The sequence below is a fragment of the Fusarium falciforme genome, chromosome 11, assembly GCF_026873545.1.
Source record: "Fusarium falciforme chromosome 11, complete sequence".
Classification (NCBI taxonomy): domain Eukaryota; kingdom Fungi; phylum Ascomycota; class Sordariomycetes; order Hypocreales; family Nectriaceae; genus Fusarium; species Fusarium falciforme.
The window spans coordinates 1,508,755-1,522,949 of NC_070554.1; the positions used below are offsets into that span (position 1 = coordinate 1,508,755).

The following is a 14,195-nucleotide window of genomic DNA, read 5'->3' on the forward strand; positions in this document are numbered from 1 at the left end:
TCTTGGATTCATATGCGCATTCAGTTTAGGCCGAGGCTTGATATTGTTTATCACTTTTGGTAATCGAATCAATTTCCCTTGGTCTTTACTCCATGATTCCGCGGGGGCTCCACCTCAGCCTTGCTTTGACACATGGACTGACGACCTGCAGTACCGAACTTGCAATGCCGAGCGGAATGAGAGCCATGGCTAGTGTGTCCTGAGCGTGGGGTTAGTTGGGAGTCTATCTTCCGGCTTGTTCCGTCACTTACACGTTTGCGTATGCCTCCTCCCCCAGAGACAGCTGTCAGATGTGACCCGGGGCATCCCGCCACACCGAGTCGGTGAACTTTTGTCTTGTCATGGTCGTATCACCTGATGGTACACATACAGTTGCATTATCATCCCTTCTTGCTCTCTCGTGCGTGCGGTAAGACCTCCAGGCGAGTCCCTTTGCTGCATCTAGACATGGATATGAATGCATTCGATTACTATCTTACACCGAGATCATCTGCCTAACTCAATCTAGAAAATCACCCCGCCCTTCCCCAACGGTCTGGCAACCCCTCAATTGTTCCCGACCTTCACTATCGTATCAGTGATAGCCGTAGCCAGCTCGTGGATGGTTCTCGTATCCCTCGGCAGAGTGTGACCCTTGCCGTGATCAAAGAGGACCGCGGTATCCTCATCACACATGCCGTAGAGTGCCATGGCGCCTTGAATGTATGGATCGTTGCATCCGACGACATGGCACGTGGGAACATCGATGATGTCCTCGCATTCGTCTGCCAGCAGGCATTCGACACGGTTCTCATCGGTGAGGCGGATTGGAGGCCAGCCAGCAAAGAAAATTGCAGCCTATTTATGGATGAGCCTGGGATCATTATAGATGGATACGGGTTACTGACCTTGATGCGACGAGGAATTCCCTTTTCTTCAAAACGTCGCCGTTCTTCAAGGACCAAGCTCGCCGCGATGGTGGCTCCCTCTGAATAGCCTAGAATACCCTGCATGGCAGTCTGTCAGCCCTTGATCTTGACCTAGGACATCAATTTCATCAAGAAACATACATCAATCTCAGGGTCTTGGTCAATAATCTCATGCAGCCTGTCGAGGGCGTCATGCACAGCATCAGCCGTGAACAGATCCTCTTCACCCAGAAGCTTCCGGATGGTGTCCTCGGGGGTCAGACCCTTGGGGAAATCTCGGATCTTGACCATCATGTCGTCCAAGCCTCCGACGCCATCATAATCCATGAAGCGGAAGAGGGGAGGAGCACCAAAGTAGTCATCGAATCCAGGCGGTGGGACAGCTTTGTGCCCGCCGTCAATCCATTTGAACGTGCCGGAGCCCGAGTTCTGCACCACGTCGGTGAATGGCCTGAGCTGGATGTTGAAGTTCTACAGGCAATAGTTAGTGATGCAATAGCATGTTAGCGGCAGATGGTGAGCATGGACTTACAGCGGCGCTCCCATAGGAGCCGTGGAGGCAGAGAAACTTCATTGTGAGAAAAGATGACCAGTAAGTCGATGTTTCTCCAGCAAGACCCCTTGCTCTTCACTCCTCTTAACACTTCTGATCTACCTGCTAGTTAATTGAGTTCACCCCGTCCTCCGGTGAAAGCGGTGGTCCCAAACAGGGTGGTTGCAGTGACAATCGGAATCTGCCATTCAATAGCTCGACCCACATGGTCTCAATGGGCGATAACGTGTCTTGGGCTGATATTGTAGTCGAGAATTCACCGTGACATGCTTGAGCGTGCCAGGTGCAAGACCGAATGCGAGCGTTTTCCCCTGTCGTCTTCTTTTTGTGTTATCTGTGACGTGCATCCATATTCAGCGAAACCTCATCGTGTCCTTCAACCTCCGCAATCGTAACAGAACGAAAATGACAACTCAATGCACCCCTGCAATCGGTGTGCGAAAGGTCCTGATGCTCACAAACATTGAGCACGGCCAATCCAATGTCTTTCTCGCAACCGCGCAGGCCATCCTTGAGACCGATCCCGGCGTTGAGATCCATTTCGCCACGTTTCGTGGCCTTGAGGGGCCCGTCGCCGAGGTTTCAGAGTATGCCCGAAGATCTAAACCAATGGCGAGACCCATCATCTACCACGAAATTCAAGGCATCTCGGGCCGTCAAGGGCTTCAAAACTACATTGAGCGGCACAGCATTCCAGCTCGACCTGGATACTTTCCCGATTCCGTCTCCACCCCCCTCAGTTTCTCCGCGACTAAGCAGGCCATCAAGGACTTTCTTCCCGCATTCATACCCTACACTGGCGAGGAGTTGGGGGACATCGTCACTTCAATTATCGGCATTATCAAAGATGTGAATGCGGATCTTGTAGTGTTGGACCCGCTCATGACCGCTGGGTTGACGGCTGTGTGGCATTTGCACGTCAAGTACATGATTCTGAGTCCCAACACCATCAAGGACTTTGCCGCGTCTGAGCAGCCACGTGGGGTAAGATTCTGGAAGTATCCCGCGTATGTATCAAACCTTCTCCTATACCGACCACGACTGATGAGTCGGTAGACTGTTCACTGGATATTCTTACCCCGTACCGTGGCACCTCATCCCTCTCAACATCTATTTCCTGTTCTACATGGCCTATCTCTGGATCACGTCCCGTCAAAGAAAAGAGATTACCGCTCACTTGAAAGACAACCTCGGCATCCATCTCAAGACAGCGATCGATCTCCAGCGCAGCAGACCTAACGACCTGAAGATTGCCGTCGGTTTTCTGTCGGAGCTCGACTTTGAGGGAATACTGCCTGACAATATCCTACCTTGTGGCCCCATCCTTCGAAGCGCGTCGCCAATTGAGGAATCGCATCCCGAGCTGGGGAAATGGCTAGCCCAAGGCCCGACTGTGTACATCAACCTTGGTTCCATGTGTCAGATTGACGAACAGCAAATGATTGAAATGGCATGTGCCATCAAGAAAGTCATTGAAGACTTTCAGATGTCATCGAAACGCCCCCTTCAAGTGTTGTGGAAGTTGAAAACTCACAAAGGCGTCAATGCACAGAAGAGCGCCAAGATGATGGATATTCTTGGGCAAGATATTGTCAAAGATAAAGTTAGAATCGTTGACTGGGTCGTCGCTGAGCCCATTTCGATTCTACAAACAGGCAATGTCGTATGTGCGGTGCACCATGGAGGGGCTAACTCCTTCAACGAAGCAGTTATGTATGCCACCCCTTCCCTTTTTCGAATATCATGGACTAATTTCCATAGCACTGCGACCCCCCAAGTCGTCCTTCCGCAATGGACAGACTGCTATGACTTTGCCCAGCGTGTCGAGATGCTCGGCATTGGGCGATTTGGGAACAGGAAAACGAAGCCCAGGTGGACAGCCAAGGACCTCAGCCAGTCATTGATTGATGTCATCATGGGGAAAGATTCCGAGACGATCAAGAAAAAGGCAGAAGATTTGGCGAGGTTGTGCAGGGATGCTGGGGAAGGCAGAGAAGTCGCAGGCAAATTCATCCTGGAAGAGATGGCGGCTAAGGATGACCTGTCGGTGTTTGCCTAGTTGAGGACGAGGAGCCATGTATTAAGATATTTGGTAATAAATTGTGTTTTTCGTCTTTTTAATGAAAGAAGAGCATGCATTGACGTCATTCAAACAAAAGAGTGTGCTCGCTTATCGAATCAGTCTTGTGCAGTCATGAACCAGTGGTGGGCTTTGGAGGACAACCTGGTTGTTTAGAAGGTCGACGGGTCTCGGGTAGCAACAAAGCAAAGTTATTGAGTAAAATACATCAGAAATCAGAGTCAAGTCCACTTAGGGTAGGGGGTTTGCTGGAGTACATGAAGTGGAAAGTGAAAGATGTAGGGTAGATAACATCAGCGGCCAGGTTGAGATCCATGGACAGCTTGTTATCATTGTTATCGGTAATGATGTATCAGTAGATCAAAGCCAAGATCAAAGATAGGACCACCCGGGTGCAGGTGGGTTCAAGGGTTCGCATCATCACACCACTCACTTGAGGCTCATGATCTGAGGGTCCCGCCAAGTTGGAAGCCGAACACCGAGATCCACAGTCGAGCCACTTTTCCTCCGATATGGTTTTGAGCGATAATCATAGTGGTATGAGGCTCTGCTGTCATTTGAGTCAACCTGGACGACACGTGGGCGTGGATGGGTCAGATGTAAGTTCGGTGATGCTTAACTTGGTAGGATGGCCGATGGCGACAACCACATCTAAGGTCATGGGGTTTGTATCACATTCGGCAAAATTGATGGTAATTTCAGTTCCCTGTTGAGCTGAGAAGCGAAAAGAGGCCCAGTGAGGGAAATATCTGGTCTCTGCAGATGCTGCGGGAGCCAAGCCGCAGTGCGGGCAAATGCCGCGTTTGGGATTGTGAGCTGCAGTTGATGAAACAATTCACTCATAGATCAGCAATAATTAGGCGTCAATACATTGAATTGTTCCGGTGAATATTGGCGGTTGTAGCGGTTTTCGTCTATCCCTCGAGATCATCAAGGTTCCCAGCAATTTTGAGTATATATTCGCCAGTTCCTCACATCCCGTCACTCCGCCAGTCTTATTCTCTCTGCCATCCACGGACATTCACTCCCAGTCGGCACCGACGTTGCTTCCTCTCGATCGGGTCCGACTGTTGGTACCTAGATCCGCCACCACCAACAACCGTAGCATCCAATTCCCCCGCATTCCAACAAAGCTAGACAAGGATCATGCGTGTTTGAATCTCAAACATGTCGAATAAGAGTCCAAGATGATCCCGATCTTCACTGCACCCCGCACTTCATCTTCGGTCGAACGGTCATGTTTGTCAACGTGAAACGGTAGATTAAGAACAGGCAAAAAGGACAGGCAAAAGGACCATATCGTTAGGCGACATTGCAGCGGGGGCTCGACGCCATGTCGCCGGTGGGTCTGACGCATTCAGTGGGATGATTAGGAGCTCGGCCCGTATAAAGTCACCCGGCGGAGCCGATTTACGACGAGTCAACCTTGCTTTTTGAACCATGTCAAGTCTCGCTGGATCAACATTTAACAGGCTCTTCGCCAGGAACATCCGTGGGCCCATATCCAGGAACCTGCAAACATCATTCTACTACAGCACAATGCGCGCAGCTAGATACTACGGAAAGGAAGACATTCGGGTTGAGAACATTCCCGAGCCGACGGTTGGGGCGGGACAGATCAAGGTGAGCATGTAGGTCAGGTATGGAGTCGTCTATTTCTAACTTGGATAGATCGCCCCGGCCTTTGTTGGCATTTGCGGAACAGATCTTCACGAGTACCTCGGAGGACCCAACTTCTGCCCCACAACCGCTCATCCCGTCACCAAAGAGACCATCCCCGTCACACTGGGCCATGAATTCTCAGGCATCATCTCAGAAGTCGGCCCTGGAGTAGAGGGCTTTGAAGTCGGCCAGGCATGTGCTGTTCAGCCTACTATCTTTTGTGGACACTGCGCAGCGTGTGATTCGCACGCTGAGAATGTGTGTCACGATGGCGGCTTTGTCGGACTGAGCGGGGGTGGTGGTGGATTGAGCGAAGCTGTCTGTGTGAACGCTACACACGTTTTCCCTCTGCCCAAGCACCTATCTCTTGAAATTGGAGCCCTTGTCGAACCTCTTTCTGTGTCGTGGCATGCCATGAGCGCAGCGCCAGAGATCAACCCAAAGTCCAAGGTCGTCATCATCGGAGGCGGACCAATCGGTTTGGCAATGATCCTGTGTCTCAAGGCCAAGGGCGTCAAGGATATCATCGTCTCCGAGGTTGCCGTTTCCCGACAAAACTTTGCCAAGCAGTTTGGTGCTTCGCTGGTGGTCAACCCCATCAAGGAGAATCTCAACGAAACTGTCTTGGGCTTGAGCGAGGGCAGGGGCGCCGATGTGGTATTTGACTGCGCCGGAGTTCCCGCAAGGTGCGTTCTTGGCCCATACAATAATGCGAGTCATTACTAACTGTCGCATAGTGTCAAGAGTGCCTGCGAGGTCGTCAAGACGAAGGGCACCGTGGTCAACGTGGCCATCTGGGAAAAGGAAATTCCATTCAACCCCAACTGGATTACATGGAAGGAGAGCGCCTACAAGTCTGTTCTAGGCTACCAGCGAGAAGACTTCGAAGCCGTCATTAAGAATCTTGGCACAGGCAAGCCCATTTACTTCATATTTTGTTCAGATCAGCTGCTAACATAGTCAGGCGCCATTGAGCCCAGCCAAATGATCACACGAAAGGTCAAGCTCGAGAACATTGTGGAGGACGGTATCAAGGCACTGATTAACGACAAGGATAACCAGGTCAAGATTTTGGTTGATATTCATGATAAATGAAGGATGAGCAGTCAGGAGTAGCGTGGAGTGAAGGTATGATGTCCGATTTTGGCACAGGCGTTGTTTGCGAGCGGGCAGATGTGGTTTTTGATTAGGTATTTGAATACGTTAAACGTTTAAGCTTCGTTACGAGGCATCCGAAGCCAAAGTGAAAATTTGTCTATCGAAACGCCGCGCGTATTAGGTCTCCTTGGTCCAGGGCGGAACAAAGTAGTAGACCAGGCCATGGATGATGCACGCAATACCGTCTCCCACCCTGCAAAGTTCAGTCAGCTTCAACCAAGTTCAACGATAGACCAAAGAAACTTATGAGCTTACCAGTGTATCCAATGCCAAGTTGGAAATTTCGTCCCTACAAATGCCCCCATGCATCGAGCCGGGTTCAAACCAGCACCGCCATACCCGTACCGCGTAAACGCGGTGGAAAAGGCCAAAGTTCCAGAAGCGAGTCCAACAAGGAAGGGAGCTAGGGTCGGCCCGACGATTTGAGCCTGCCGTGGGTCGAGACCAATGCCGAAGGCAAGGAATAGGAGAATGGTTGCGGACACCAGTTCGACGACAAAGATTTCTCTGACGGGCACGATGTCAGGGTCCAGCCAGCATCCACCGACTTTAAACTCCCTGGTGCCGTAACTCGCCCTAACCAATAGCCCAGCCAATACACCGCCGCTAATTTGAGCACCAACGTACAATACTAAGCGTGGAAGGGAGCAGAGGCGGGCACAGAATGTTGCAAAGGTGATAAGAGGGTTGAAGTGAGCTCCCTGGCTGGGTCAGAATTTGATTGTCGGAAGAATATCAATACCCTTACCGAAACGGGCCCGAAAGATGAAATGAATAAAGAAACAAAAATAATGTTGGTGATTCCGCCTATCAGGGGGCCTATGAATGCGGCATTGTCAAAGTTGCCCAGCTGAGCTGTTGGCGGCGTGGGAAGCACTGGTGGTGAGATGCTGATCCAGATAGTGATGTACGCCTGCATCAGTGTGCCTATAGTTGGTTAAAATGGATAATCTGGTGAGCAGCAGGATCTCTCACCAATTCCCTCGATGAGAGCAGCTTTCCACAAATATCGGCTAAAGATTGGTCGACAATCCAACAGCTCTCGAAATGACATATGCGGTGTCGCGTCTGGCTCCTTTTCCAACAACTTCTCGTCCGCCGAGGTCCTTCGATCGACTGTAAATGCCTGATTTGCTCCAAGTCGGCCAGCGAAAGGGTGGCTGTAGCTGCGATATCGCGGGGGCGTCGGCTCCGGGGAGCCCAGCTCAACCGGCGGCCGAGACTCGACGTCGCCATCGAAGCTTGTCGTCCGTGAGACGGGACCTGCCATTCTCATGATTGATTACGTTAACTTCATAGCTTCACAAAAGGCACCTTGGACAGTTCCTTCAATCGTGATATATATATATGATCCCCTGTGGCGGCCGCCCTCGTGGATCATCATGATGACACATGTGCCGGTGTTTCCGATGTTCAAGGTTAATCGGGAATGGCGTCGTTTAGCAGGTGATTTCTTGGTCAAGTGCTTGAAGAAGCGGTGGGGGGTGGGCCTGCGAGCAACCCAACGGAAATAACAGAACCGTGATTAGCAGGTGATTATGTCAACGACGATTGGCCCTCTTACTTTCTCTGGCCAACAATACGACGCTGGAGACCTTACCAATGCCGCTAGCGTGTCTGACACACAATTACAGAAGCTGACTTAAGAGAGACATAACCCACAACAGCTTAGCTATGAATAATGTATAAATAAGCCAACGGCACGTTTTGTTTATTTTTCAGAGTTTAAGCGGGAGTATAAAGTTTAAGTGTACGTCGTCGTGGGCGATGATGCCGCCACCGAGTTGAAATGACGGCCGAGACATTGCAATAATCGGCATCACAGCATGAGGCAAACATTCCAGCAATCTGAAGCTATCTTGGAGAATATCTTTTCAGAGAAGACTTGCCTGGTCAGTCTAAATACCCCGTGTATAGATCAATACTGCAGCATGTTGGCTACTTTGCTCAATCCAAGCGGCCGTGTGCTGTGCCTTTCTCAAGATCTCCCTCAAGCGTTACCAAATCTTGTAGGGCATGCCTGTTTATCACCCGAAGGCTCCGTGCATACTTGAGCCACACATGTCAAGAGCTCGGCATGGCTTTCAGGATCAACCTTCGAGAAATCCGATTTAATCGCAATAAGTCACTAGATAAGAGAACATTGGGAGACGAAAATTCAGTACGCTAAAACTGTAATTCCGTTGCTAGGGCTAATGCTACCGGGCGAAGGTTCAGCGAGTGATTCACCATCTTTGGGGTCATAGATTTCGACGGTGTGCAAGGTCGGGGACGGAGTCCCTCTTTCACCCTAGGGACCGAGCCTTTCTACAACATATTCGGTTCCTCGTCATCGTACGTTCAGATAATCGGGTTGGCGTCAAGAGACTTGTTTTTGTTCTTGTTGTTGCGCTTCTTCACCTCTCTGCGGAAGTCCATCCAACACAATGGTAAAGAACATATTTGGAAACATGTCATAACATCAAACCCTAGTGGCATAAATTACTCTGGCCCGTTGAGGCACTCTTAGAGTTGGTAATTGAAAACTCGAGACAGTATATCAGGCGATTGTACTGAAAAGGTTGGCCAGATAGACAGCAATGACACCCTGGTGAAGGTCTAACATTCATCTGAAGCTCAGAGCACGCTTGTAGTGGCGGTTGCCGGGTGGGGAATAATACCATTCCCGTGATTAAAGTTCTGCCTCTTACTATCACAAAACCCAAAACTCCGGGTAAAGGACTGTTGTTTCTGTCGTAGCCGACTCTCGGCTCGGCTTCTATCAAACCCGCCCTGTGCTGCCTAAACACGAATAGTCCCAGGGGACACCAAGACGAATCTTGTCAATATCTTCTCTTATGGAACCAAAGCTGGCGTAAAATACGACCTAGGAATTAACCCGATAGTTAACAAAAACGTCAATACACCGCCGGCCACCTTGGTTTCAGAATGGCTCTCCTAGTGTCCATATCTAAAGACACTTCGCACCACCTTTCTAATCTGAGGCCTCAACGCAGAGCATCAACTGACGAGAGTCCACCAATCATGAACTCTATGCCAAACCTATCCAAGAAGCAAGTCCCCCCACGCTTTGATCGCGGGAAAATGGGCTCTCTAGATAGGCCTCACTGGTCGGCGGCGGAGGGTCGTCAAGAAAGTGGGGCACTTCCGGACAGATAGTATGGAAATAGAAGGTCACATTCAACTCAGGGGTAAGTCACAGAATGGCATGCAAGGGATATGAGTTTCGATTTTAAATACGAGGTCCGTCCCCGTCTTTATCACACCAGTAGGCTCATTCTAGGAGACCGTTATACAGAAAAAGCTTCTCGCATCACTGACATGGGGTCTCCATTACGATAGTCAATGCATCACTATTGCAATCGGATGGATATCATCGCGTGATCAGGCCGTACCGGTTGAAGCCAAGCGTCGTATTGGTTTGCCAAGACGGACACCAATGCATGAAGGGTAAGGGCAAGATTTCAAAGCCCTTATCGAGTAACATTCTCCGGGGTAGTATTAGGGAACTTCTGTCGGCACATCATGCCTTACCGCCCCTTGATCTCGCTTTCCTGAAGATATATAAGAATAGTTTTCTTGCATTGAGCGTTGTGCTTTGATCTCGTTACCGTCTAGGCGATCCAACCGCTGTCATTCATTATGCGCCTGTTTCACACTCTTTTAACTCTTTCGTGCGTTGCCAGCACTCTGGCTCGCCATAACACTCTTTTGCGTCGTGACGGTGAAGATATCGCTCCAACTGTGAACGAAACTGATGTAGATCCTAAGCGATTCATCATTGAGTTTGAAGATGTATGGCCTATTCTTACCAACTTGCCAAGCATTCTGTGTTAATGGAGACCAGGGAACCAACTCCAAAGCCACTGCTGACAGACTAGCGGACCGTCCCGATGTCAAGCTTATCACGGTCTTCAACAGTGATGTGTTCAAGGGTGCTTGTGTGGAGACCCCGAAAGACAATCTTGATACTCTTCAGGAGGAGGAATCTGTCATCAAGGCTTGGCAGGTCAAAAAAGTCACCCTGGCTCCCATGAAGCCGCTGCAAACGTTCGGTAAAGAGGCTGCTGGCATCAACACGTCGATTCATCACATGACTGGGGTGGACAAGCTCCATGCTGAGGGTGTCCTGGGCAAGGGTGCTATTGTTGCCGTTGTTGATACGGGAGTTGCCTATAATCATCCCGCAGTAAGTGGATATTTGTATAAGGTTGAGGTACAGTCCGACTGACAATAGACAGCTTGGCGGAGGGTTTGGTCCTGGTTTCAAGATTGAAGGTGGATATGACTTTGTGGGCGATGGAGGTAAGACCATGCCATTCAATAAGAGTGATGTTGAGCTAAAGAGATGGTGGCAGAATGGCCTGAAGATGAAGAGAAGCAACCAGATGAAGATCCCATGGACAACTTGGGCCACGGAACTCATGTCTCTGGCATCATCGCTGGCAAGAGTGACCTGTAAGCGAAACACTGGTCACATAATGTTGTCTTTCAGAAGGCTAAGATAGGTACCCAGCATTACCGGAGTTGCTCCTGATGCCACTCTCCGAGTGTACAAGGTTTTCGGGAAAATGGACGCAACAACCGAGGATGTGTTGATCGATGCTTTCCTCAAGGCTTATGACGACGGAGTAAGTAACTAGACGTTGGGTATTCATCACAGCACAACTGATGAAGACTTGCAGGCCGATGTCATCACTGCCTCCATCGGTAGTCTCGGTGGCTGGTCCGAAAACGCATGGGCTGTAGTAGCCTCGAGAATCGTCGACCAGGGTGTAGTTGTCACCATCTCAGCAGGGAACGATGGCCAAGCTGGTCCCTTTGCCGCCAGCACCGGATCCTCTGGCGCCCATGTCCTTGCCATTTCTTCCATCGACGGAGATGTCATTGCCACACCTTCCTTCAACGCGACTTTCGACAATGACGGAGACGCAAAGACGGTCAGCGTCCCGTACATGCCAGCGGCCGAGTGGTACCCATCTGATGTCGACGGATGGCCGGTTATCCCAGTCGGTCTTGATACGGCCGTCGCAGATGAAGCTTGCAGCCCACTGCCGGAAAGCACTCGCAATTTCACCGGCTCAGTTGTGCTCGTACGACGAGGAGGATGCAACTTTTCGCAAAAGCAGCAAAACTTGGCTGCCCTTGGTGCAACGCATATCCTCATCTACACCAACGATATGCCTATCGTGGCCCCTTCAGCTGTCTCCCAGGACGGAAGCATTGCCATGATCACCCGAGAAGCCGGCGCTGCCATCATCAAGACCATTAAGGCCGGCGGTAATGTCACTGCTGACTTTACCACTCCGCCCGTGAAGACTCTCACTGGAGTCCTCAATGAGGAGACTGGAGGAGCCCCGAGCTACTTTACAAGCCTTGGAGCGACTAACGACCTGTTCATCAAGCCTGATGTGGCCGCCCCAGGTGGTCAGATTTTGTCAAGCTACTTGAACGACGAATATGCTGTTCTCAGCGGCACATCCATGGCTTGCCCATATGTGGCAGGTATTGCAGCGTTGTATATCAGCAAGCACGGCGGTCGCTCTGCTCACGGGCCTGACTTTGCCAAGGACCTGGCCATGAAGATTATTTCATCCGGTGAAGCTGTCAAATGGCACGACGGAACCCAAGATAGTCCAGACTATGGATTCAAGGCCTCGGTGGCTCAAGTCGGCACCGGCATCGTCAATGCTTCCAAGGTTCTTGAGTACAGTACCAGTCTCTCCTTTGTCAAGTTCGCTCTCAACGATACACGCCACTTCAATGAGGAGCACATTGTCGAAATTACCAATGGCGGGGACAAGGCCACGACTTATGACTTCTCGGTTGAAAACTACGGCGGTTTTGATTCCATGAATACTGACCCTGAGACTTGGGGAACCCCACGTATGGCCTGGGGTGAAGAAGTTCTGGCTACACCCCAGAAGATAAACCCCCAGGTCGCTCTGCCCGATGCAGAGATAACCATCCAGCCTGGAGAGACAAGGTCTGCGAAAATCTCCTTCAAGGCTCCTGCTGGGCTGGATGGTGCCAAGTTGCCCCTGTACAGCGGCAAGATTGTCATCACCGGCAGCAACGGCGAATCTCTTGGAGTACCTTATATGGGTCTTGCATCCGACCTTGAAAAGGACGTCGGCGACATCTTTGAGTATCCTATCGGCTTCCCAACCATGACTTCAACCCGCCAGGAGATCCCCATCGCGGAAAAGAGCAACTTCACATTTGATCTAGGCCCAGAGGTTCAGGACTTCCCCGCCGTATACTCACGCATCGGCTTTGGTACGCGAGAGCTGCGATGGGACATTTTTGATGATAGCTGGACCGAGGACAACTGGGAGTACCCTCCAGTGATCGGCAAGGCGGGCTACGTCGGGTCTGCGACAAGTTGGGCCAAATTATCTGGCAAGCAATATTTCAACGCCAGCTCGGACGATGCCAATGATCTCATCGCCTTACCGCTGAGAGATCTGTCGCGTGATATTGTCGGAAGACTTGGAACCGAACTTTGGTGGCTGGGTCGGTTAGCCAACGGAAGTCAGATTGCGGAGGGAAGATACAAGATGCGATTCGCTGCCCTGAAGCCGTTTGCAGACCCGCAAGCCTCGGAGGGTTGGGATGTGTTCAAGACTCCTGCGTTTGATGTTTTGTCTCTTGAGGATTAAGTGGTAGATGTTTTAGCAATACAATCAACTCTTAGACCTCATTTGGACTCCATATATCGTGACATGTGCTGGCATATCTATGGATAGGGGGCTCGTCCTAATCGTAGCCCCGCGAGGCAGCTTGAAGCATGGCGAGACAGCGAGTGATTTGCCAAGAGAGTCGTCGTGAGAGCTGAACGAAGCAGATATCGGGGGATCCGCATGACCCGGAGATGGCGGCCTTGGCGGTCTTGGCGGTCGGGTCCCGATAAGTAGGTTGAAGTTGAGCTGTTGAGCCACAATGGCTTGAAACCGGTAATGAATGCTATCCAAGGCACGTGTTGACTCATCGTCTCATGGAGCCTAGCCGAACATTCATCTTTACAGCTGTCAGACTTGGATCAAGGGTTGAAGAATTTCTGGGAGAGATAGTTAAGCGAGGCATCAACTGCCACCAAGGTCCGCGCGGCTAGATAAGCCGTTGTAGGTGAACACACACATGACTCTCAGCTATAAGTGTGCCCAAGTCCTAGATATCGCGATATTTCGACGTGTCTTACGATTGCCAACTTTGCACTTGCTTGGCAAGTTCACATGTGCCTTCAAATGTGGCCGATAAATGGAGTGTCAGGTTGTCTACCCCGGACCCAGCGGGAAATCAGAATATCGTGTCCCCCGCATTTTTGATATGCACCCTGCAGGGTATCCATGGAGGAGAGATTGCGTCATAGCTTAATCCCATGCTTGCTGGCGAATGGCGATGCGTTGTGGGAAGCACAGCGGGATTCGGGAGAGATCCGGTGGCGGATAGTAGGAACAGTGATAAGAAGCGGTGACTGGAAACCATTACTCAATCCTGGATTCTGGGTACAGGTAATTGGTGGTCTATCGAAGAATAGAGACTTGGCATATGTCGAGACCGATGAAAGCTACGAGTCGCTATGGTGATGCGACTCTTGATGATAGGTAGGCTGGATGCACAAGACACGCCCGAGAATCAAGGATCTGCCTGTCGCGGGATAATCTGAGACACTCCATGAAACAATGACGAGTGGACAGGGCAAGGAGGCCATCACGTCTCACGGCCTCAGATGCCAAAAGGTGCGCGGGATGCCTCCTCATTCACCTACCCACGCTACCTGCCGGCAAGTTCCCCGTTAGATTTGACAGCCAGGTTAAACACGGCACTATCG

The 14,195-nt window shown here is 50.7% G+C and overlaps 5 protein-coding genes across 5 annotated transcripts; 3 read left to right on the forward strand and 2 right to left on the reverse strand.

The window, feature by feature from the left end:
• Positions 1-546: 546 nt before the first annotated feature.
• NCS54_01341200 (FSH1 domain-containing protein) lies at positions 547-1,482 on the reverse strand (the record flags this gene model as incomplete). Its single annotated transcript, XM_053158606.1, has 4 exons — positions 547-837; positions 888-986; positions 1,050-1,379; positions 1,441-1,482. The coding sequence occupies 4 exons, from the start codon at positions 1,480-1,482 to the stop codon at positions 547-549; spliced, it is 762 nt and encodes a 253-aa protein (XP_053014581.1).
• Positions 1,483-1,866: 384 nt separating this feature from the next.
• NCS54_01341300 (Hypothetical protein) lies at positions 1,867-3,520 on the forward strand (the record flags this gene model as incomplete). Its single annotated transcript, XM_053158607.1, has 3 exons — positions 1,867-2,468; positions 2,518-3,174; positions 3,223-3,520. The coding sequence occupies 3 exons, from the start codon at positions 1,867-1,869 to the stop codon at positions 3,518-3,520; spliced, it is 1,557 nt and encodes a 518-aa protein (XP_053014582.1).
• Positions 3,521-4,981: 1,461 nt separating this feature from the next.
• Positions 4,982-6,298, forward strand: NCS54_01341400 (Hypothetical protein; the record flags this gene model as incomplete). Its single annotated transcript, XM_053158608.1, has 4 exons — positions 4,982-5,164; positions 5,213-5,889; positions 5,941-6,116; positions 6,168-6,298. The coding sequence occupies 4 exons, from the start codon at positions 4,982-4,984 to the stop codon at positions 6,296-6,298; spliced, it is 1,167 nt and encodes a 388-aa protein (XP_053014583.1).
• Positions 6,299-6,478: 180 nt separating this feature from the next.
• NCS54_01341500 (Hypothetical protein) lies at positions 6,479-7,637 on the reverse strand (the record flags this gene model as incomplete). Its single annotated transcript, XM_053158609.1, has 4 exons — positions 6,479-6,554; positions 6,617-7,062; positions 7,110-7,288; positions 7,337-7,637. The coding sequence occupies 4 exons, from the start codon at positions 7,635-7,637 to the stop codon at positions 6,479-6,481; spliced, it is 1,002 nt and encodes a 333-aa protein (XP_053014584.1).
• A 2,366-nt stretch (positions 7,638-10,003) lies between these two features.
• NCS54_01341600 (Hypothetical protein) lies at positions 10,004-13,023 on the forward strand (the record flags this gene model as incomplete). Its single annotated transcript, XM_053158610.1, has 6 exons — positions 10,004-10,193; positions 10,243-10,550; positions 10,603-10,666; positions 10,720-10,819; positions 10,878-10,992; positions 11,047-13,023. 6 exons carry the CDS (start codon positions 10,004-10,006, stop codon positions 13,021-13,023), a joined length of 2,754 nt encoding a protein of 917 aa, XP_053014585.1.
• Between the last annotated feature and the right edge of the window lie 1,172 nt (positions 13,024-14,195).